Here is a 23,920-nt window from a genome sequence, read left to right as displayed (position 1 = left end):
CATTTCAGGCTCACTCAAACCGCTTTGCTTGCAGCTCAGAGCTACATTTAAGATCTTCAGAAATTAATTCTCTGTTCTTTCCCAGGAGGAACGGGTAGACGTGTGTAGTTTCATTGTCTCCATTTTACAAACCAGCATACAGCAGCACCAAGGGCGATGGTTCACAGGAAAGCAGTCCCATCATCCTCTCCCTTTTAGCCCCATGTTCTCCATCTGGAGCATCCCCCCCTGCACGGAGAGGAGGTTTGCTGGGTTATCTTTCACTTGGATCACTTCTCGGATTCAGTTCAGTGTGTGGCTGCGTGAACATTTGTGCTGGACAAGTGTTGACAAACCACTCTGCCTGCCTGCTAGCAGATCATTTATAGCATCCATCTCTGAGTAATGAGCTTCTCTGAATAATTTACCTGTGTGCATGCATGCCTGAAACAGCCACAATTGCAGAGCAAAGAGACCCTCTCTGGGGCTTAAGCTCACATTCTCTTCAGCCACTAATTAACGTTTCAGTAACTGTTGCCTTTTTCTCTGTGCTGGGAAAATAATAGGTCTCTTTATCCCAATGTTTTTGGGAACCTGATAGGGACCCTGGGTCTTCAAAACTATTGCTTTTCTATCAAACATGTTGGAAGTGAGCTAGGAGTGAAATGATTGTCCATGGGGAAGAGGCAGGAACTGGATGCACCTGTGCATACACTAGGGTCACCTGTGTTCTTCCACAGGCAGTCACAACAAAATGAGTGCGAGAAAAAATATTCTGTTCTATATCCACAGAAACTGAGACCACAGCCTGCTTTTCCTTGCAGGCTACCTTTAAAGGAATTTAGAAAATGGCAGCCTTTTTTTTCAGAATGCAGTGTAATAGCAATGTGCTTCAGAGCCTGCCAGTTGGGAAAAAAGAAAGACAGTTCAAGGTGATGGTGTTTAATTCCAGCTGTTACTAGTAAGAGCTGATGATTATAGTGCCAGTTCAGCAGCGCTTCCAGTTTGGGTCTGTCGGTGCTGGGAGCCTGAATTACTATGCTCTTCTTGCACACAAACCCCAGCAGAGGCCACCAGCAACCCATTCCAGGAGCCTCAGGAAAGCTACCATGCTCATTAAGAGAGATCTTAATGTCTTGGAGGGAGTGCCTGACTCCTTGGTGCGTCTGCATGGTGAAGACATCAAGGCAGTGGGAGACTGTTCCTAAATCCTTGTGATCCATGTATGCTTTGCAAAATCTGCTGGCTGGCTACCGTGTTGCCATTCTGTATTATGGTCACTGCTTTTCCCTCAGCTTTCTGTGCCTTGTTGCTTTCACGGTTGTCTCTTCTAAATGGTAGGAAACGTGATGATAGGTAGAGAGCTCCTCTGTGCTGTGTTGTGATAGCTTTGGATATCAGGGCCTTAAAGAAATACTAAGAATGCCCCAAGGAGTTAAGAATCCTGCAATCCTGTCGCTTAGTGTTGTGATCCCGCCTGGGTTTATGCATGAAGCGAAGTTGTATCCAGGCTGTGCTCAGACACAGAGGCGTTCAGTAACTAGGAGGAAGAAGAATTCAGGTAATTTCATGGTTCTCGCTCTTTACTAGCAATCAGCGGTGTCTTTAGATGAATAAAAAGCTGTTGGCAGTAGTATTTGTCAGCAGAGGTAAGTAATGTGTATCTAACACAAACCCTTCATCTCCTGTGATGGATTCTATCGTATTTTGTACGCTGCCCCCTTTCTCGTGATCCATTCCTCCTTTTTGTTGCTCTTTGCAGCCCTCTTCATATTTAAAGATTATTGCTCCACTTCCTCTTGATCTTACCCAAACCAAACAAATCCATTTCTTTTACCTTTTTCTCGTAGGTCACTCTTGAACACGTTCATCCGGAGTCGTTCTAATTCTCCATGTCTTTCCCAATGCGTGATGCAATGTGGACACAATCCATCAGATGAATTAGTGGTATTTTTTGAAAACCATTGGGGTTTCTTTCTCTCTGCACACATGTAATCTGCCTGGTTCGTTGCAGCTGAGCAAGAGATCTGAGCTGTGGCTTAGGTCCAACTACTTGCAGGGAGCTCTTGGCATGAATGTGTAGGGTTAACCAAACCCAACCCACAGCAAAGTAATTGAATTATTTCATCTAATGAATTCAAATCTATTGTGACCCGTTAGCCACTTGTACAAGAAGAGAAAGAAACTGAGTTTGTCAGATGATAAATTATCCATAGCAAATTCATGAATTTTAGGGCCAAAGGGGACCATTACGCTCATCTCAGCCTGACCTCCCGCGTAACCCAGGCCAGGGAATTCGACCCGGCGATTCCCGTGTCGTTAGCGTGTGGGTGACTCGTTTGCTCAGAGCTCTGTGGAATACCATAGACCTGGCATGGGCCCAAACTGGAAGCTGGCCTCCACCCTCCTTTCTCTTGCTCCCCTTTCCAGCATTGTTTCTCTAAAGGGCAATTACTCCATCTGCCCACGTCCACTAAATGCAGACCCAGCGCTGTGGGCCCCGGGCAGCAAAGCACCCTCTGTCTCCTGCGGTTGAGGAAGCTCCATAGCCAGAGGCAAGAGCAGCTGCTTTTCATCTTTTGCACTTTTTTCACTTGAAGAGGGGCTTGTGGGGAGGCACAGACAACCCCCCTTCTGGAAATACAGACTCTCATCGGGCTGAATGGTTACTCCTTGCCGTGCTCTCATGAATGGCTGCTTGTGCCAGGCTGCTTGCTGCTCTCAGAGAAACCACAAACCTGGGTTAAAAGCTGGCCGGTGCGAGGCACGGCACCCGAGCCTGGCCTCTGGGGCTGCCTGGGGTCCCTCCAGCAGGGCTCTGCACAACTGAGACCATTCCAAAGCTAAGACACAGATACAACTTTGTTTATGAGCCTTCTTTTGGATTTAACTGCCCAATCAATTAATTCTTGGGAGAGAGGCTTTTGTGGTTTGCTAGTAGGGTGTTATTGATGGTGGTTTTCCCTGAGCAGGATCTCTGCTTGCTCTGGAGAGGGGCTTTTGCACAGGTCCCTAGGGTGAAACGTGCCAGTAAGTAGGACGTGGCTCTGGATTCCCCACGACCACAGGGTCCCCCATGACCACACGGCTGCAGGGACTGCAGAGTGAGCTGCTGGAACCTGCCAAAAGCCACAATTTATGCCTGCGCTTCTTTGGGGAGTCTGCGACGATAATGATGTTTAATTTGGTGTTGCTGGATAAGCAGCACTCATTTACAGGCAGGCTCCTGCCGAGCGATCAGCTCACGAACCTACAGGAGCGTTGCAGGTCGTGGAAAACAGAGGGAGATGCATGCAGCATTTGAAGTGCCCTGCATCCAGCTCTGGACACATGAGAGGTGATAAATAAGAGGTGCCAGCGTCCCACGGGACACCTGCCATGGGCTGGAGGGAAACATCCCTTTTCCGATCGTGGTCCTGGCTGCTTGCTCGGTGGCTCCTGGCGGTGGGTGCTGCATCAGGCTGCCGGGGGGCTGCTGGTGCACCCCTGCTGCTGGCGTGGCTGTGGCTGTGCCAGGTCCTGCTGCTGGTCCCGCTGCTCCTCCAGGTGCAGGCACTCAGTGCTGGGAGCAGAGCCTCAGCTGGGCAAGCCAGGAGAGGTTTTCCAGCGGGCTGCAGGTGGTGGGGGGAGCAGGAGGCGGTGGGGTTTGCTGCTGCACCAACCCCTTTGTGCAGGAGCCGTGCCTGCACCTCGACGTGGGCACCCAGGGGTGCTGCGGGGCGGCGGCAGCGGGGAGCCCCGCGGCCGGGCCGGAGGAGGAGGAGGAGGAGGAGGAGGAAGGGCCGCTGCCCGCCCGGGGCTGACATCAGCCGGAGGAGGGGCCTGCCCGCGAGTTTCTTTGCTCGGCGCATCACTTCCCGCTGCTGCCATACTCCGGTGCCCGGTCCCGGGCTGCTGCTACGGGGCCGGGGCCGGTGCTGGTACCGGTGCTGGTACCGGTACCGGTCCCATGGCGTTGCTGCCCGCTACCGACAGCCCGGGCTCCGCCGCCCGCCGGCTCTACTCGAGGTGAGCGGGGCCGAACCGGGGAGCGGGGCCCCGGCAGGATCGGTCCCTGCCCGCCGCCCCCCGGAGCCTCCCCGGGACCCCGCAGCCCCCCGCCGGGGAGGGGAAGGGTGGGAGGCTCCCCACGGGAGGGAGAGGGCTGCTGCACCCGGGTGGATCGGGGGGAAAGACACCGGGACGTGGCGCTCCCCCACCCGCCGTGGGGCGGCCCCCGGGACCAGGGGGGGGCTGAGGATGCTGGGGGGGAGCCGGGGTTTGCCTCGGTCCCAGCCCGGAGCCATGGGTGCTGAGGATGCTGAGCCCTCGCCCGTGCTGGGCGTTTGCATGGGAGGCTTCTCAGTCGCACTGCAGAGACTTTAAGGCTCAGCTTTAAAACTGGGCGCTACACGGCTTTGTGCGAGGCTGGGGAAAAGAGCTTCAGGCTCTCTGGGCTTTGTGCGAACACCGGGGCTTGGCTCTCCTCCTCGTCCAGGTCAAAAAATCAAAAAGTCTGAGCAGGAGGCGATTTGAGGCCCAGCAGCGCTGCTTGGAGTGTTGTTCATCCTGTTAGAGCCTCGTTGTGTTTTCTTTCTCCTCTCGTAGTCACAAGTGGGGGTAACGCAGCGTTTGCATGGGAGGGGGATACTCGTGCTATATGCAAGATAGTAGTTCACCATCAATTCATTTTCTCTGCTTTGTAGTTATTAGAATGGCAACTAGTAGGATGTCTCCTTCCAAGCATTGGCTCGTTAGGAAAGCAGGTGTTTTCTGGTATATCAGCTCCTGGGGAAATGAAAAGTCAATGCGGTTACAGCCACTGCTCTGCCTGCCCCAGGAGCTGCAGGGAAATGCACTGGCTTTTGATCAGGCTTGACCTTTTTTTGTTCTTTTTTTTTTTCCTTCTTGAAAACTTTTTGGGGAATAGACTTGTCATTTTGGGGATGGAAATCCTGGTGGGGGGCTGTGTACCCCCCTGTGGGCCTGTCCTGCACCACAGGCAGCACTACCAGCTGTGCAGAGGAGCCACGGGAAATGTGACTTGGTTTGGGCAGCTCCTGCAGCGCTCTGCAGGCCTTGGAAGCGTGTGCCAGGGGAGCCTGTCCGCCTCTCCTGCACTGCTATGTGGGGCTGTAACTCTGGAAGTTTCTCTGTAACTTCACTGGCATTGCCCTGGAGAAGTTTCTAGCTCGGAGTAGGTGACTCTAAGCCCTGGGTGACAGAAGCTCGGGTGCCTCTGAAGTAGTAAAGCTGTGGTGACTACTATCAAACTGTATCGAAGTCTTTCTCCGTGTGTGTTTATTTCCCCTCAGAGCAGTAACTCTGGTGTAAGACCTGCCGTGGGCCCCTGTGTGGGCAGGGGGGCTGAGAGAGGAAGAAGAAGGCTGGGCTGGAGAGAAGCGTGCAGTGAAATGGGAGCGTTTGGGGCCTGCTGGCAGCATGAAGCTCCCCGATCACACCCCACAAACCTGAGCTGAGCAAGCATGGACATAAGCCTGGGCTGGTGCTTTACATCCACCGGGGTTTTAGGCTGGTGCTAATCAATGTGCATCCAGTTCAGCTGCGTGTGACCTCTGGGGACTTCAGTTGGGCAGAATGTGGATGGAGAGGCCCACAAAATGCCTGCTGACAGCGGGTGTCCTCCTCTTCTCCATGCTGCAGAAAGTCTCACTTGCCTTTTTGTGCTGGCTGGCCTCAAACGGGTGGGAAGCAGCCAGCACCAAGCCCATCAGATGATTCCCTAGGAACGTGAAAACTGAGATAAAAACTTGCTTTGTTCGTTCCTCCTTCCCTTGGTGTCCCCCCAGGCCTCCCCTTCTCTTCCTTCACTGTTCTCTTTCGGTGCTGCGTTCAGGGGAGCTGCTGGCTGCTGTCATGTTTACGAACTTCTCTTGATTGTGTTGTAAACAGTCTCCATCTCACTCATTAATGTCACTTCAGTGGGTACCTGACCTGAATGTGCGCCAGGCAATTAGAGAGCTCTCTGAGAGCACCAGGGATCTTTCTAGAGATGGTGGCTTTCTCCTGTTCTGCTGGGAAACTGAGGTGGGGGACTTGTCGGCTTTCTGCTGCTGAAGGCAATGAGAGAGGGCATAACTTGGCACGGGGTTAAGGCAGGATAAACCTGTGTTTACAAGGCAAATTGTGGGAAAAACTCCACCACAGGGATGGACTTTGCTCTGGAACAGTTCCTGTTTGCTTTGCATGGGTGTCCAAGGAATCTGGGATCCTCCAGTTGCTTTCTGGGTGCTACTTCTCAGTAACTTTCACAACTTTAGAAGAAAAGGCTTGATGTAATACTAAAAGCAATGTTGTGTTCTGTTCATTCAAAAGAAAAAAAAAGTTGCGCATTGTTTTCTTTTAAGATACAATTGAATACCACCTCTTAAAAAGAAGACAAGTATTTTCTGTCTGCCTACCCACAGAGATAAAAATTAGCACTGCTGGCAGTGCGACTTCTGGCATTTGTTGGGAATTTTCCTGAATGTTCACACGAATAAGCCTTCTGCTGATAATTACTGGCTCTCTATTAACTTGGGCTGGGTTTGAGCAGCGGTGTGGTGGCAAAAAGCTTTGTGCCCTGCTGGAAATCCTCTGAGCATGAAGGTAGGAGGGCTGTTGGCTCACAGGAGGATGGCATGGCCGGGGAGAGGAGGGCCTTGAGCATCCCATTCGATTCTCCCATGTTTCACCTTGTGGGACATAGGGAAAGAGAACTCCTCACCTGTGTTTTGGGAAGGGGAGGTACCTGATATGTGTACAGTGCCTAGCACGGCATGGGCTTTGTCTTCTGACCTCTAGGTGCTGCTGCAATACAACCGATTGTCTCAGGGGAGTTAATCTGACAGTGTGTGCACATACAAGTCAGGATGCTGAGCTGCTCTTCCCCATGCTGTGCCAGCTGACTTGCACACCAGACCCTGTGCTTCTTGTCTTGACACCCTGTGAAGCCTCTTCTAGCCAACAGAGGAACGTTTCCACTTTATTTGGCCACCCCAGGGCCTGGGTGTGGGTTTGAAGGGAGGCAGCCTTTGACCCTTTCACGCTGGGATGCTGCAGGAAGAGTGAGCAGCGCTGCCCCGGCTGTAAGCAGGAGGCTGGAGGAGTCATAGTGATGGTGAAGGTCCTTGGGGCCTGTGGTGCTCACAACACCCGTGCCACCAGGTTGCAGGTGGGTCACAGTGCCCAGGTGCTGCAATTTGCTTGTCTAATGAGGGAGTCCTGCTCTGGCTCCTGTGGGATCCGGGGCTGGTCAGAGCTTTGGGTGGCATCTGCACCACTGCCTGCTTAGGAAAATCATCTCGGGTGTAATTAATTTCTGCTTTCCTGGTGGACGTAACTAACTGGGGATCTGCTGCCTAATATTTGTGAGGTAATTGAGGGAAGCGGTGCCTACTGCACCAAAGGATGAGAACCCTTTATGAAGGCTGAGAGAACTATTTGTTGTTAGAGTGATTTTAAAAAAATCCTTTGTGGGTATTCCTCTGAACCACGACTGCTCTGGTGACGACAGCAGAGACTCGGCTGTGATGGGAGACCAGAAATATCTGGGTGAAGGAGACGGGAGCTGGCTGCGCAGCTCGGTTTGCATTCCCCTTCTCCAGGTCAGTGATGAGAAGGTCCCAGACACTGGATTTATTCCTGATCTTACACAAAACAGCTTTGTTAGTGCACCGTAGATATGTGCAGTTTGTGCTCTCCCTAGAGCAAACAGGGGCATGTCTGAAGCCTCGCAGCCTGTGCTCTCATGCTCCCTGCTGCCTTGCCTCCGCTCCAGCAGAGCTGGCTGATCAGAGAACATAAACTGCATCTCTTTGTGCTGGAGCGGCTGCTTTTTTTGCCGTTTTGTATTTTTGCACTTCTGGAGATGTCCAGGCTTGCATTCAGCCTTGCCTGAAGAGCGAGTCTGAGCCGTCAGGCCTTACGCTGCGAGGAGCCACCAGCAGCACATTTCTTCAAGTCGGGGCTGTTGTATTTAACTCCTAATGCTGTTCTGCTGTAAGAACAGCTCTGTCTCCAAATTGCTGCTCAAGTGTCCTTTGTCTCCCTCCTCCCAGGCCAGCCATGTGTCACTGAGGGGCCAGCCCAGCTCCCAGAACCCGAAGCCACTTCCCTGTTCCCAAACACGCCGACCAAAGCCGTGCAACACAAACAGCACTTGGGCATGCGGGCTGCAGAGCCCGACCACAAAGTGGGGCTTTTATTCTGGGCCTGGGCTATTTATATATCGTCAGTGGGAGAGCTTTCCATTCACCGAGCTGCGCTCTCCTTTAGGATACTCTTAATTAAACATTACTTGAGGGAGCCAATTTTTCTAACTGGCTGAGAATTCAAGTGGTGGAAGCAGGATTTTTTTTTCCTTCTCCTGCTGAAAGCTGAAGAAAGGAGGAGGAATCCTGTTGGCAGGCTACCTGCAGAGGCCACATCTGTCGTCCAGCACCGTGAGCTGGCAGTGTAAGGCAGGGGACACCCTGCTGAGGAGGTGGGAGGGAGGCACAGCTGCTGGCTGAGCAATGCCTGGCAGCGTTGTGCAACTACCTAGGGAAGGAAGTGAAAATTTATCATTACAATGCAGTTTCAAGGGTGATAGTAAATGAGGGAGTTGTGCTGCAATGCTGCTTAACTGGTGTCTGCTGGGGTGGAATGGCAGGGCCAGTGGGGGCATGATGGTAGTGAGAGCCTCGGCTCACCTCCAGGAGTGGGGCCAATGTGGACTCTTCCTAGATATAAATATTTGAGGCATGGCACTGAGCCCTCCACATGGGTAGTCAAACTCTAAACTGATGTCGTGGCCTGATCCTGTGTGTGCCTGGCTGATCTGTGTCCCACACAAGCCTGGAAATGGGGGAGGAAGCATGTGCTGAGGTGTCTCATCAATATCCAATTGTTTTTCCTTATTTTCACTGAAATAAAAAGATCCTGTCAAGGAGCAAAGCCACAGACACTGGAGCAATAGCACAAAACCTGAATGAATTCCGTGGTAGGCAGTGCTACTATCTGATTGCTACTGTCAGGGTAGAAATAAATAGCTCAAGTCTTCCATTCCTAGTTTTCTTTCAGGATTTTGTCCAAGGAAGACAGGCACTGGGACCACAGGCCTTTGCTTTCTGACTCTCAGCTACATCATTCGTAATCTCGAGAAGCTTCATCTTCTGCTGTGAGCCAGGAGGTGTGTGCAGCTGCTACACCCGCAGGGATCTCAGCCATCTGATTGTCCTGTCTCCCTTTGTGCACTCCTCTTGCTCTTTGCATTCCTCTGGAGCAGCCCGGTTCATTGCGTGGCTCTTCTCTGGGGCTTTGTTGTACACGCACCTCTGCTCCAGATGCTGCAGGAGAAAGGCATTTCCCCCATTTTAAGGCCGTTTCCTTAATCTGCGCGCATACCACTGACATACCTCGGTGTAGGAGCCATTTCACATTGAGCCCTGGCTCCACCCGAAAGCAGCTGTTCTGTCTTGGAAGCTGCTTTGAAAAACGTATGGATAAAACTTTGTGCCGTCAGCCGATCCGTGCGGTTTGCTCCCTGAGCTGCAGAAAATGCCGGCTGCGTTATGCCCCTGGGAAGCAGCCCTGATCATGCGCCGTGCCGGGCTCCTCCACTGCCCTGGGGACCCAGCTCCTCTCCCCTCCCGTGCTCCAGCTGCCGAGGGGGCTGGTGCCTGGGCAAAGCATCGCCCCCGAGCTCCCTTCCTGGGTGCTGTGCTGAGCTCGCTGTGGACACGGCTCCTGCTGCTGCTCTGTGATGAGACCTGGGGTAATTACTTGATTTGCTGCCTCCCTGGTGCTTGTGCACAGCTGGGACAGGCGAGTGGCCTGTGTGTGCGTGCAGTGGGGTTTCCCCATGCATTGATTAAAAAATAAACCTGTGCCAATTCCAGGTAGAGTGGAGGGGTTTGCTGTGCATATTTACAGGTAAAACTGCGGGGTTTGCTTTGCTGCTCCATCAGAATACGTTCCCTTAGTGTCCTCAACACCCCTGAGGTTTTTGCTGACCGCTGGGCTCTGCTCTTCGAGTATCCAGGCTGCTGTCCTGTGAGCTGTGCTGCCAAGTTGGAGTGCCCAAAGAACAACCTCATCCATGGAGCCTCCATTCGTGCCTGAGGAGAGCTGGAAGATGTTGATTAATATTCATCTCTCCGTGGCTATTTGCTAATTACTGTTATTTGTGGTTTGTATTACGGTGCCACCGAATGTCCCACGCTGCTGTACCCAAGCGGATCCTCGAAGGGTTACATCCCTTCCAGGCGCCGAGTGCTTAGTGAACATTGGTGTTTTATTGCAGCCTTGCTGGGAAATGCTGTTCCTGTTTTCAAGGGTGAGAAGTTGGACATCCTTCGGGGTGAAAGCAAATATAGGTGGCGGAGCTGGGAACTGAGCGTCCTGACTCCCACTGCTTCCCTTTGGTGCTTCCGTACCCACATCAATGAGGTTAGCTGGGGGCTGGAGACCTTGGGTTTGTTTTAGGGAGCTGTGCAGACACAGCACTCGCACGCACGATGTTACAATGGTGCTACTGTTCTGCTTAATGCGGGAGGGAGCGAGATGTTGTTCAGAAATTCAGCAGCTGGAGAATTAAAGCCCAGGCTCTGCCTGTTTGCGAGGTGTGCCCCGCAGATGCGGTGGGGCTGCTGCAACTCAGGGGCTGGGGAGAGGAAAGGAGCAGCCTGGGTGGCCAGGAGGTCTGGATTTGGGCTCTCAGGGCGACCAGGCATCAGCTGGGAGAAGGCAGGGGAACAGCCCTGAGCTGCTGGAGTGCTCGGGGACATGTGCTTCTGTGGAGTTATCTGTCTCGCCAGTGCTAAGAGAGCAGGTTACTTTGAAAGAGAATCAGTAAGAGAATAATGTCCCCTGCTAGAAAATCACCTGCGGGTTAAATCACACGGGAACTGAGCAGGGTTCCTGGGTGCATGGAGCTTGTCTTTGGGATGTTGTGGAAGGTGGAGAGAGAAAAATACAGGGGGGAAGCTTCTGGGATGGGCACCGGCTGCTGGTGTTCTGGGAAGGGTCCCGTCCCTGCCGTGCTCTCCCTGGGCTCCTGTAAAGTTATCACAGCTCACGCTGTGCCAGAAACCAACCCCTTTCTAGGCAGCTCCCTGCTGCAGAGATCTGCACCGGGGGCTGTATCCTGCCGCAAAACACAGAGGCCATCGGCTCCGGCTTGTTTACTGGCCAAGCTTTCTGCAGCATGAAAGCAGAAATACAACCCCCCAGTGACTAAATGAATGGAAATCTCAAGCATCATAAGCAAAGCGTGGTTCTCTTCCCTTTCTGACAAAAAGTCCCTCTGGTTTCTGGGAGGAACAGCTTGCTTAGGGAGCCCAGGGCGAGTGAAAAGGGACTTCCACGTTAAATGCAGATGAATGTCCTGGAATTGTGAGAGTCCCGTGTGTGCCTCAAGGCATTTCCTGGCCTGCTTGTCCCACTGAGTGTCCGAGCCCCTGCCCATTTAACTATGAAAACAGACGAGTTCACTGCGGCCAGAATTTTAAGGCTGCAGCCCCTGGCCAGCTCCTGCATCAGCTGCTTCCATTAGGGCTGTGATCCAGGGAGCTGCCAGCAGGAAAGAGGTGATTGAAGCGTGTGGTTTGATCCTTTGCTGGGTAAGGGCACTGGAGAAAGGGAGGCTGTCACGTTATCTGCGTCCATCCCTTTCAAGTGCACCCCTGGGACTGTGAGCAGTGTGAGCGTGCCATCAAATACCCCTGGCTCCGAGGTTGTGCTCGACGGGGAGCTTCGATCGCGTGCTCGAGTATCTAAAGAGTGAAACGGTTCAAAACACCCAGCTTTTCCTCTGCTGTTCTGGAGGAAAATGAAAACTCACTCAGCAAAAGGCGTTTCCTTCAATAAATCTATTTTTTGGTGTTGGTGTTTCTGGCAGAAAGTCGTCCTTGGCCATGCCCCTGGCTCGCAGCGCTTTGCAGGGTTGGGGGAACGATGAGCGCTGGGAAAAGCAAACCCATGAAACCTGTGGGGGTGTCTGATAGCAGCCCTGCATGGAGGGGTCCTGCTGTGCTGGAGGGGCTGCTGCCTGGGGGAAGCATCGTCAGGGCCATGTGCTGCTGGCGTCCTATGCTTTGGGCTATCTGTCCCTGTTGTCTGTGACCGGGGCTGGTCCCAGCACCCAAATGCGAAGCCAAAGGTGGTGTCGCAAGGATGAGGGGTAGAGATCTGTTTCTGAGGGACCTGATCTGTGGGACATCAGGGAGTCCTTTCAGGTCTGCAGAAGCAGGATCAGGCCCCAGGTGTGCCTGGAGGAGCTCTGTGCTCCGAGGGGAGAGCTCATCTGCTGAGGGCTGGGTCGGCTGCACTGCCAGCAGCCTTGGGAAGGGGAGGAAGGAGAAGCTGCACAGTCCTGGCTCCAAACGAGAACTGAGTCATCTGTCGAGGCTGTCGGCTCCTTCCCAGAGCTGGTTGCCTGAGGCTAACGTGGCACAGAGACAGGAGCCGTAAATATATATATATACACATGGGAGAGGAAAGTAACAGCTCCGAACATGTGATTGGAATTTTTAAAAAAGCGAATTACCAATTAAAGCCATGTGTGTTGGAGGATGTAACTGCTCCTGAAAGGCTCTTGGAGGCTGTTGTACAGCACAAACGCGGCCGTTCCGTAGTGCCCTGCGTTAAAACAGGCCGGCTCCTCCAGCACACAAACCCTGGGGGAAAGCAGTGGTGTCCCCGTGTGTCAGCAGCCTCCAGGGCCTGACGGGTTACGGTGAGGAGCTGTCTCGGGTTGAGGTAAGGAGCTGTCTCGTCGCCTGTCTCGCCCTCCCTGTTGCTGCTGTCTGCGCTCCTGAAGCGCGTCTCTCAGCGCAGCCTGCTGGCGTGCCCTGTCTGCATTTCCCTGGAAGATGAAGCTGTCTCCGTGCAGGAGCAGAGATTTTTCTGAAGACGTGCATTATTCAGGAGGCAGTATGGAATGAGCTCCCTAGCTTTGGGTTTTGTGTGACCCTGGTGTTATCTTCGTTCCTCCTTCAGCAGCAGTGGGGAGAGGGAGCAGTGGATTCTTCCAGTGCCACAGCACAGCCCGTATGGCACCTGTCAGGTTACAACAAGGAGCCATCCTAAACCTAAAACAGGTCCGTGGGGAGGTATCTGCTGCCCATTCCTCATTCTGTCTCAGCTGTGGACTTCTGTCAGCAGGTAGTAATGGTAGAACATTAAACCTATGGCTTCATCCTTCCTACGTGCATGGTAACGAATGCTGTGCTGGGTGTACTGTGCGGCAGCAGGGAAGGTGAGGGTGTGAAAGAAACATGAGGGAGGGAGAAAAAGGAACTGGAAGTTAAAATGATGAAGAACATGGCCTTAGGAAGCTTGGTTTGGAAGGGGGAGGTACGGCTCTGTGGCTGGCTGCAGCAATGACAGAGCATCCCGGTAAGCTGCGGAGCTGCTCCTGCTCTGAGCTGGTTTTCTCAAGAACATCACCGGTGGTTTACCCTTCAATAAACCTCCTCTAACTTGGATTCTTCTTCAGTGATGGAGCAGCCAGAGCTGCTGCCAGGGCAGCACACAGACCCCCGGCAGTCTTGCTGTGAGCTCCTGGCAGTGTCTCTGCCTGTGCTGTGCCCAAAATCAAGCATCCCACCAGGGCTGCCCTGGGCAGGATGCACGATTGCATGGCAATGCTGCTTGTACTGGGCCTGGTGTAGTCTGAGAGCTGTCCGTGTTAGAGGGCTTGGGTTATTTGGTGTCTCTTCTCCCTGGTCCAGAACCCACGCCGGCATCCTAGGGGTGGGAGAGCAGCTGCTGTGGTGCAGCAGGAGTCGTGCTGGGATGGGAGAGAGGTGCTGAGCTTTGGAGGAGCCTTGGGTACTTCACTGCAGTTGGATGTGCTGCAGTCTTTTACTCTAGAGGAAAACAGAAAAGGCTTTTTGGCATAGAAATAAAACCTTAAAAATATAACTATTTATTTTAAATATGATGCTTCGTCCTTTTCTTCCTCTTACCCAAGGCTCGATTCCAAGGAACATAAAAAGGACATCATCTTTTTGTCTTTGCTCATAATTTTTGCAGTTTGCTTAAAAACCAAATCATTGTGTGGACTAACACATGATTTTGTGCTAGCAATGGGAAAATTACTAGGGAAAGTCATAATGTTCTTGCCATATCCTGGGAGACTTTCCAAGAAACAAACTCTTTATACAAATTCCTGCTGTGAGGGAACAGTACCAGAGTCTATACCACAGCTGCAGAGCCGTACCGTGCTTTGCTCTGAGGCTGGCTCACACAGTGAGGCATACTTGCCTGCTGTTCACATGGGATTTACACGCTGATATCACCATGTCAGAGCAAAACCTCATGCGGTGCTGTGTCTGGGGATGAGCAGGGACTTGTCTCCGTATGCTCGGTCCGTGCAGATGTTTGTTGTGGTGGATCCACGCATTCCTGGGGTAGGTGTTATCTACAAAGCCACGCCAGGACAGAAATGCTGAGAATTCTGGAAAATGCAGCAGAGGACTAAGCTGCATGATCCTCTGGAAGGAGGAAAACCAGCTTGCAGGATGCTGGAGCTCCAGGGCTTCCCACAGAGCCAGCAGACACCCGGGATGCTGTGCCACATGGTGCTAGACAGTGGGTCTGTTCTCAGATGAGCAGAGCATGATTCTCACCTTGCATGTGAACTGCCTGGCCGCCTGGGAATCCTGCCATACTCTGATTTATGGGCTCGCAGATTAATCTGATGGCGCACGCAGATTCTCTATAATGTCACGAAGAACCCAAAAGCACTCTTGCTGCTGTTGTGCGGAGTCTGGGTTTGCACAGAGGAGCTGCACAAACTGTCTAGAGATGCTGGCAAGGGCTGTGCAGCTCTCCTGGCTGATATCTGAGCTCTCGGGGGACCTCCGTTTCCTGGCTTTTCAGACGTGTGGAACATTGTGTTTAGGAAACCCAGAGGGGTGCCCTGGGGCTGTGAAACTGCCAGGGGGAGCAGCAGCATCCTGTGCCTGAGCATTGAGTTTGCAAGGCAGCTCTCTAAGTGTACATGTGTCTGGGTTAGCTTTGAATATTCAGCGCCCCAGAAATTTTCAGGGGGATCTTGACAGTGCTTTCAACAGCCCTTGGAGCATGAAACAGCTGCAGAGGAGCAGCGTAGAATTGGTGCATCCTGCTCTGCTGCAGCCTGGCCAAGGAAGATCTGTCCTGCTGGGGTGCTCTGGCCTGGTGTTACCCTCTTCATTGCCTTTACCTGGGGGAGTCTGAAAAAAGGAATTGTCGCCTGTTTGAATTCATGGCCTTGATCCTTCTGTTCCTGCTGATGGCTTCTCAGCGAGCTCTGCAGATCATAAAGGAGGGTCTGGCTCCTGCTGTTCCTGCTTCTGAGAGCACATCCAGGCCCCTTTCAAGTGTGAGCAGTGCTCTGAGGCCTCTCGGTGAGCTGTGATCACTCAGTGCCTCCCTGGTTTGACGCCTGGGTGGCTCTTCAGGAGGATCCCAAAGGTGCAGAATGCTTGGCTGGGGGCTGAGGGAAGCAGAGGAGCTGGGAAGGGAACAGCACCAGCTCGGCTGTAAGGTGTTGAGGAGCCAGCAGGAAAACTGTGGTGTGAACGTCGTTACCATTGCCTTGTGCCCCGCACCACGATGATCTGTTTGTCCTTCCTTGGGTCCGTGGGCAGGAGCAAAGCAGTGAGGGCATGAAGCCCTTGGGTGCTGGAGCTGGGTGGATACGGAGCAGGTTCAGGATGAGGCCTTCTGCATGGGGGCGGCTGGGGCAGCAGGCAGAGGGGGCTTCTTTTGTCAGGCAGGGGTTAACCACGCCGTGTTCCTGCCCTTGCTGGGACTTGGCAGCATCTTGTCACTGTGCAGTTGTTTTCCTGCCAGGGTCGGTGCTCTGAGGCAGGAGAAATTGGCAGCTGGAGGGAGGAAGGAGAAGGGGGGCTGCAGCTGAGGGGGCTTCCAGGCAGCTCAGGCTGAGGAAGGACTTGGGCCCGTGGCCTCTGCGTTTCTGGGGAAACCAGGCTGATTTCCTTGGCTTCAGAAAGCTTCAGAAAAGTTGTCTGGTTGTGGAGGATAGGAAGTCTCCGAAGGCCCCTCAGCCTGTGCAGCTGGGGCTCTGTGAGCTGGGCCTCTGTGGGCTGGGGCTCTGTGGGCTCGAGCCTGGCCCTGCTGCCAGGGGGGTCCAGGAATTAGGTGTGGGGCTGGGCAGTGCTTCAGAATTAGGAAAAATAGCCCCCCCCCCAACCAGAATCCATCCGTTTTCAGTAACAAATCTGGTGTGAATGTGCCCCATATGCTGGTGGGTGAAAGGAGGTGAATAGCACCAGAAAAACGGTATCAAGCTGGTCAGCTGCCTTCGGTGTATGGCTGCTGGTGAGTCAACTGCTTGTAAACAAATTCGTTTTCCTGACGCACATCGTGATTGTAACTCCGGGTGTGTTGTAGCAGGAGCGGTGCGGATTTAAATCAGAGCACACACTTCAGCGAGAGGATGTGTGTGTGACCTGGCTGCCAAAGTAACGCTGTAATGAAAAGCCATTCAGGCTGCGCGTCCTCTGTTGCCCTCTGGTTTCTGGAAGTGACTGAGGGAAATAGCACTTCACTTCTGGTGAAATCATCCCAGGAGTGTTGTTTCACTGCTGCGTGATGGATTAATTTCATTGAGGGCCCCAGCAGCATACAAGCGAGCAGAATGCTCTTGCAGAACTCAAGAAGTTTTTCCTTGTGCTGAAATCAGTGAGTTCGTTTGAAGGATTTAGCAGGATGAGAAAGATTCATTCTCACTTCTTGAAAGTGAATTCTCTTGCACAGTCCCTCTTCTGAGGCATCTTGATCAGTTCATATGTTTCCCTGGATTTGTTCAGGTTGGGAATCAGAACGTGCTTTAATGAATTGTTCCCCAAACTGGTATCTCCTCAATCTTCATTTTCCTAGATCCTGGGAAGTTTTTACATCTAGTTTAAGTGCTTTGGATCTGGGTATCAAGTGAAACTGTTAGCCAGGATGAGCTGAAATTGACATTTACACCTTAATGGTAACGTTAATTTATGGGTTCCTGTCCATCCTCTACAACTGACTTACTGTGGGCAAGTTCCTTGCTGGATTTTGGCTTCCTTTTGCACAAAACGGGTAATATTTTATGAAGGCACAATGGTAACTATTTTTGCAGTCCTTTGATCAAAACATCTCTACACGTACAAGTTCAGCATCAATAAATGCTTCACAAAATGCTACTAAAACAGCAAATAAATCCCACGTGCCTTCAGGTCTCACCGTCCCTATGAACCCAAGCCCCGGAGGAAGTCATTCCGCATGGCCCTGGCTGCACAAGACCCTACACGTGATCCCTGGGGAGCTGTGTGAGCAGGGGAACGCTGGCTGACTTCTGCTTTTAAGCAGGCAGCAGAAGTTGGAATTTGAATTTCTGACAATGACACAGCTTGTCGGAGCCATTATGACTTGAAATGGGGTTGTATTCAGCTCTGCTAATAAGAGGGTAAATGCAACTAAATACAGCTGTCTTCCTCGCTGTCATTTGGTATTTATTAGCAAATATGCAGTGGAATTGAATCCCTTGTAAGTACTCTGCAGCTAATGGTAGATAGCAATTAACTGAAATGAGTACTGTTGAGCACTGACGCTACCATCAGCGAGTGGAAGAGGAGATGTGGAGCCAGCACGCAGGCCCAGCAGCTTCCAGAACACCCCGTAGGTCTCCCCGCTGGATTCTCTCGTTTCATGCCTTTATCAAGACTGCGGTGAAAATCATCCTGGCCCTCCCAGGAGCTCCAGCTCAAACAAATGTTTTTCAGGCAGCAGTAAGTATATGGATGCCTGCGTGTTTCTGTGAGCAAGACAGACCAAGTGGGTGACGAGGAGGTGTGAGCGAGGAGGGTTGAGCTGCCGATCGCTCTGTGGTTTCCCCGTTTTCCGCCCCTGTGCTGCCTGGGGCGGACGTGGGGCCGAGGCACAGACCCGAGGGCTGGGACGTGGCTGCAGCAGCAGCCCTGAGCTTTGGGTCTGCAGCAGCTGGTGATCCTCCAGAACGGCTCTTGGCTAAAAGAAATGTGCAGTGGTGTTTTTTAAGCTAGCAGGGAGGGGGTGAATGTGATGCTGCCCATGCAGCGTTGTTTTCTTCGAATGCTTGGCAAGGGAGATGCAAAGATTTGGGGGAAGCAGGGCATTGGGAGGTCAAACTGTAGCTCCAAGCCTTTAAACCCATGCCGTGAGTAGTGTTTCCCCTCTGGGGACCTGTATCATCACAGAAGTCCTATATATAGTGCTGTTTTGACAGCAGTCACGGTGATTGTTGTTAATAGCACTGATAACACCCCGTGCCATTTGCTTTGTTTCTTTCTTGGCAGTGTTCTCAGCATCCCCAGCACTCCTGGGACCCTCGCTGCCTTCTCCTTATTGCTGTGTTGCTTGAAAATATTTGCTGCATAAGAGTCCTTGTGTCTCGGCTGTGCACCTTTTGTAAAGGCACATTTTTTGCTCTCTAATTCTTTCAGTAGCTTCCAAGGCAGCCACAAGGCAATCGTGCTACACGCCGTCATTAGCTGCTGTCTGACAGTGATGAATGACCCTGAGAAATCTCATCGTTAAGGCAGTACCAGCCCTTCCTGGTCGTCTCGGCTCCTTCTGCCTTCAGATCACGGTTATCCTTCAAAGAAGACGTGCAGGAGGAGGGAGGGTGGCCCTGTGTGTGCTGCATTGTCCCCACACGGCGCGGGGTCACAATCCAGCGTGTGTCGGCAGCAGCGCCCGCTCCCATCTGTGAAATTTGCAGCTTTGATGGGGGCCGAGTCCTCTGCCAGCACGATGCCATTCACTCCTTCCCCTGGCAGAACGCTGTGCAGATTGCCTAACTCGTCTGTGGCCAAACATGAGGCTTATCTTCGGCCTCTCGCTGCTTTTAATCAATTCTTGTATTACAACTGGTATCTTTAACGCTTTATTTTCACCTGGCCAGGCTTGACTCTCCCTGCATTCACACAAACCTTTTGCTCTGCATGGTGTGCTCCTGTCGTGGTCTGGGACCTGTGCACCTCGGGGGGATGTCAGAGCCTCCTGGCTACCTGTGGTGGGCCTGGAGTCCATCTGTGAATCCTGCCAGTGCCTGAAGTCCTGCCTGGCTGCAGCAACGTGCAGATTTGCACGGGTGGTTTGCACAGACTGAGGGCAATGCTTACAAGCAAGGGCTGCTCCAAGTGAATTTTATTTTCTTTCTATTTTTCTCTCCCATATCTTTGCTCAACCCCCCAGCTGGGGACACGCAGCGCTGTTAGCTGCGAGGTTGTGTGGTGGGGGAATTGCATTTTCCAGCTTCGGCGTTGTGGCTGTGGAAGGAAGAAAAGCAGCTCGTGTCCTGCAGCGTCCCTCCTGAGCCACACCATATGGCCGAGCCCAGCACCTTCAGCCTGTCGGCAGCGATTTGCTGGCTCAGGAGGGAGGGAATCCTCTTTCCTGGTATTAAGGCGTGAGCAGAGGTGCTTGCTGAGGTGGTGCAGGCCCAGGCGTGTTGCCTGTGTGTCAGCAGAAGAGAAATTTAATACCTTGGGTGGGGTGAGGGGGACAGAAGGCTGTGCCTGCCCGGGTGGGGAGGCTTTGGGAGGCTTTGGTTCAGCGGGCAGGCGCGTGCTCCGTGCGTCTGCCTCGCGGACTGGGGACAAGCAGGAACTGCTTGGATCGTTTGTGGACTTTGCAGAGCTTCTTTGGGGTCTGTCAAGTGAATGTGTGCTTCTGGCCAAAGACAACCCTGCTCTGGAGCAGCCCTGAGCTTTCTTCCTGACGAGGAGAGGCGTCTCGCGACAGCAGCCAAGGAGGCACCAGCAGGAGCAGCCGCTGCGACCACAGAGGCAAAGAGCTTTGGAAAGAGATCGATTCAGAAAGGAGGGAGATGCATGCCTTTGACCCCGACCATCTTTTGGACTCACCCAGAGCCCTTTTTCTTCTTTGGGAAGTGCTGAAAATATGTGAATAAGCCAAGACGCTTGTTTCTGGAGTTTTAGCTGTGGACTCACCTCTCTGGTACCTGAAAGCAACAGATGACAAAGGATTCCTCAGAGGGAAGAGGACAGTGCTTTCTGCAGGTCTTTTGAAATAAAAGCAGCACTCCTTTTTCCCCTTCCCTTTCACAGGCAGCATACAGGGGAGAAAAAGAAGTGTCTCATATAAATGCAGGATCCCAGCAGCTTACTGGTGATGCTGCCCAAGTGGATGGAGTGAAAACTGGAGAGCAGCGTGCGCCGTCCGAACGTGAAGATGCCGTCAGCATCTTCCAAACCCCAGGTCTCACCTGTGAACTTAACAGCAAGAGCAGTCTGCAAAATCGTGCCTAGCAGACCTCAGCCCCGCTGCTTCCTTCTGCCCGTGGGCTTGGAGCTGTGGGTGTACGTTCAGAAAATGCGCAACCTGCAGAAGAAGAGGTAGGAGAGGGCTCAGGCGCTTCCTGTGGGAGGAAGCGGGGCTCTGACTCGAGCCTGGCTCTGCTCACAGCTTTCCTTTGCCAGGGTCTGGCAAGATTGGTTCAATTTGGCTTGCTTATTTGGTGGATTCCTGTCTTCTTCCTGCCCAAATTGCCCTGCTTGTCTTTTCCTCCAGACAGCTGAGCTGTAGCCACGAGCAGCTGTTGTGCGTGGAGCGATTTGGTGTGCTTGTGTTTGTTGCTGAACCTTCAGCTGCCTCCTCTGCCCCTCGTGTTGTTTCTGAGCACTGCTAAGCCTGTGGTGACTGAATTGCACGTAAAGGTGCTTCCCTGAGGATGTGGGAAGGGCAGGCAGGTTTTACGAGTGGGTTGTGTTTCCAGTTATAACTCCTGTCCCCAACTCTCGTCCCTCCGCATGGCAGCGGAGGCTTGGCTGAGGGAAAAAGCCGCCTCTCCCCTCCCCTTGCTTGCTCAGGTCCTGGGCTGAGCCGTGATGTTAATTGGGTAAGTCAGATGCTCTGCAGAGCAGCCTGGCCAAGGACAAACGGATTTTGGTTCCAGGCTGCGTGTGCTGGGGCCGTGTCACCACGCTGTGCCGGAGTGGTGATGGGGGGAGCTCCGCGGAGTGCACACGTGTGTGTGCGTGTGTCAGTGCACGAGCTTCACTTCTGGTGACACTTCCACTGGTAAAAGGTAGTCAGAACAAGATGCTGATCCTCGAGCTGAGCTGTATTGCCACGGGGCATTTTGTGTGACCATTGCTATCCAGATCGCATTAAAAAATTTGGTCTGTACGTGGCTGCGGTGCTGTGAATCGGGCACACTGAGCTCAGTGCAGTTTTAGGCTGTTTACAGCTGGTGAACTCAGTCTCTTAAGGAGAACCTGGTTATTGGGAAGATCTTTGTTGAAATGTGGAATTATACAAAATGTGCTTCTCCGTCTGCAGTCTTTTAACTGGACCCCAACGTTAGTCCCCATGATAGCAGCTCATTCCCCTGTTTCAAGTCCTTTCAAGACTCATCTCTGCTCAGTTTCTTGAACTTAGTTTTGCTGATTTCAGTATAAGCTGTTCTCTGTCTTTCTCCAGGCCCAAACCTTCTTTCAACCATTTGGAAAACATCGGCAGGTGCCTGTCAATGCCTGCTAATGACACCAGGTGTCTGCTCTGATGATCTGCAGGCCACAGAAGCTCCTTAAACTGCTGGGAGTTTGGTGCAATCCCCAGACGGGCCCCTCTAATTCAACTCACTGTAGCAGAAGCTGGTTCTTGTTCGTTTTCATGTGGCCTGGCAAGAGGATCAGTAGAGAGGAGTTGAATATTTTTAGTTTAAACCATCAACACTTAGCTTTTTCCTGTATCTAGGGGGAGTCAAGGCAGGACCTGATGCTGCACAGCAGCAGCCTTCTTGCAGAGTGAAGGTGCTGCTGACTTGGGCTGAAGATGCTGGAGCAGGGTCCTGGAGCAGGAGGAGCTCTGCCCCGAAGTCCCTGTGTGCGAGGGGTGCGTGGCAGCAGGTTGTGTCCTTGGGGAGAGAGCTGGGGTGGTTGCAAGGGTGGCTCTGGGGGAGGCATCTTCAAGGGGAAACTGCTGCAGGAGGCATCGGGGCAGCGAGGGTGGGCACATCGTTCTCCTGGGCTGTGTAGTGCAATCGAGCTTCCTGCAGTGCTCTTTCACTGCAAGAGCAGGATAAAAACCTCCTTTGGATGTTTGTCATCTTCTGTCTGACCTGTGCTTTCTGCCTCTGGACAAGTGAGCTGTAATTTTAGTGAGCAGCTGCCTGCCTCTGACCTCTCTGGGTTTGACGTTTTAAAATACATGAAGCAGAAAAGAGCAAAGGGGAAGGCGCTGCATGGAGGAGCAGGAACACGCCGTGTCCATCCACCTCGCGGAGGGACCGACTTTGCAACAGGCAAGATGTTTCCAAACACCAGCTTTCCAAGGCGTGCTCTGTCCCTTCTGAGAGCTGATGGACGCGTGGCTCTGCAATCTTACGGTGCCGGCTGTGACTTAGGGCTTGGTGGAGCATTTTTCCCTTGAGGCAGTGTCGGTGGCATCGCTGCTCCCCCCCTCTGGCTCGCCGTGCTGCTGGCACAAAGCTCTGCGTGCGCCACTGCTGAAGGCGTTGAGAAATGCGAGGGGGAACAGCTCGCCTGCAGGCCAACGTGCAGAGCGCCGGTGGAAAAAGTGACAGACGGGGAGTTAATGGAAAGCAGACGCGGAGCGCTGGAAGCTGCTCCGCCAAGAAATTCTGCACAGCCCAGGCTTTTCTCTGGTATCCAATAAAAACGTGCTGCGACTTGGCTACCCTCTCCGTTACCCCAGGGAAATGGCACAGGCACAAACGGCTCGGGTCTGTGGCTGCTGCGCTGTGCGCCACCTCGAAGAAAAACAGATGCCGTGCCACGCTGAGGGTTGCAGGCGCGTGATGGGAGAGCCAGGAGGCACGAGTTTCTTCTCCCAGGTCCCACCAGTAGCCCAGAGGCTGCTGGTGGCCACTGGTAGGGTAAATCTGGGTGCTCCTGTCCCATGCACGCAAGTGGCTGGCTGCACAACTCTGAGGTGTTACAGCCCCTTGGAGCCCAGGGGAAGCAGTGGCTGCCCCGAGGGAGGATTGGGAAGGGCAGGCAGAGCCCCAGCCTGGGTGTTCGTGGACTTGGCCCCTTCTAGAGGGAGGTAAGCTGCCAGGGAAGCAGGCTCAGTAGTCATTCAGTCCCTATGGTTATGGACCTTGTCTGCAGAGGGTCTTCTGCTCTCTGATATTTCCCTTCTCGCTGCCCAAAAGGTAGAGCCAAAACGAACAAAATCAGCCTGGTGATTTAGAAGCTGGTCTGCTGGAGCCACGCACAGTTTGACTTGCTGTGGACACCACTCAGAAAATGACTTACTCCTAAATGTCGTGGTAGTTCTGCAAATGTTGATGGTAGACGCTGAAGTCTGGCTGGGCTTTGGGCTCAGGCTGCTCGCTGTGCCTCTGGAGGTGCAGACGTGCACTGCACTGATAGCTTTTCCAGGTGCAGGAATTTCAGATACACGCTGAAGGATCTCTTTAACCGTCGTGTGGCTGCAGCCTGGCGCCTCTAAAATTGCCGTCTTGCTTTTGCAGAATGGAGGCCTCCTGCCTGGAGCTGGCCCTGGAAGGAGAGCGCTTGTGCAAGGCAGGGGACTTCAAAGCAGGGGCAGCCTTCTTCGAAGCAGCGGTGCAGGTGGGGACGGAGGACCTGAAGACTCTCAGTGCCATCTACAGCCAGCTGGGCAATGCTTATTTCTACCTAAAGGAGTACTCCAAGGCCCTGGAGTACCATAAGCACGACCTCACGCTGGCCAGGTAAGCGTGCTGGCAGTGCCTCATCCTGATCAGTCTGAGGAAAGAGGAGTTCTGTGGGGTCTGAGCCCAACTTAAGGACCCTGCCCTAGAAATGAGCATCCAAAAACAGCTCTGGGGCTTGGGGTGACCCTCCTGTGGAGAACTCAGGAGGAAATGAGAATGGGCTGGGAACAGCTAGATGGGGTGTCTGTCTGTCCTGGCTCACTGTCACTTGAATTTTGCCTCCAACAGTTAAGGAATAAAAGTCTGTGAGCTTTTTAACACCTC

General features: G+C 53.0%; 1 protein-coding gene and 1 long non-coding RNA gene across 6 annotated transcripts in view; both read left to right on the top strand.

Annotated features, from left to right (window-relative positions):
• Window positions 1–784: 784 nt before the first annotated feature.
• On the top strand, window positions 785–2,648 carry LOC119713093 (uncharacterized). The gene is made up of 2 exons (XR_011804025.1): window positions 785–1,139; window positions 1,830–2,648. It is a non-coding gene; the product is annotated as an uncharacterized lncRNA (long non-coding RNA).
• A 1,132-nt stretch (window positions 2,649–3,780) lies between these two features.
• The window catches only part of GPSM1 (G protein signaling modulator 1), a 62,947-nt gene continuing 42,807 nt past the window's right edge, over window positions 3,781–23,920 (top strand). The window contains exons 1-2 of one of the 5 annotated variants that reach the window (XM_072025333.1): window positions 3,781–3,987; window positions 23,432–23,653. In XM_072025333.1, coding sequence (XP_071881434.1) covers window positions 3,929–3,987; window positions 23,432–23,653 — 281 coding nt within the window. In that variant the 5' untranslated portion in view covers window positions 3,781–3,928. Of the gene's footprint in view, window positions 3,988–17,326; window positions 17,718–19,850; window positions 20,328–23,431; window positions 23,654–23,920 lie in introns of those variants that run through there. The other 4 variants (XM_072025336.1, XM_072025335.1, XM_038164967.2 and 1 more) reach the window with 4 other exon arrangements.

The sequence above is a fragment of the Anas platyrhynchos genome, chromosome 18 (assembly GCF_047663525.1).
Source record: "Anas platyrhynchos isolate ZD024472 breed Pekin duck chromosome 18, IASCAAS_PekinDuck_T2T, whole genome shotgun sequence".
Lineage (NCBI taxonomy): Eukaryota > Metazoa > Chordata > Aves > Anseriformes > Anatidae > Anas > Anas platyrhynchos.
The sequence above is the reverse complement of the archived record's forward strand: the minus strand, read 5'-3'. Positions and strand labels throughout refer to the sequence as shown.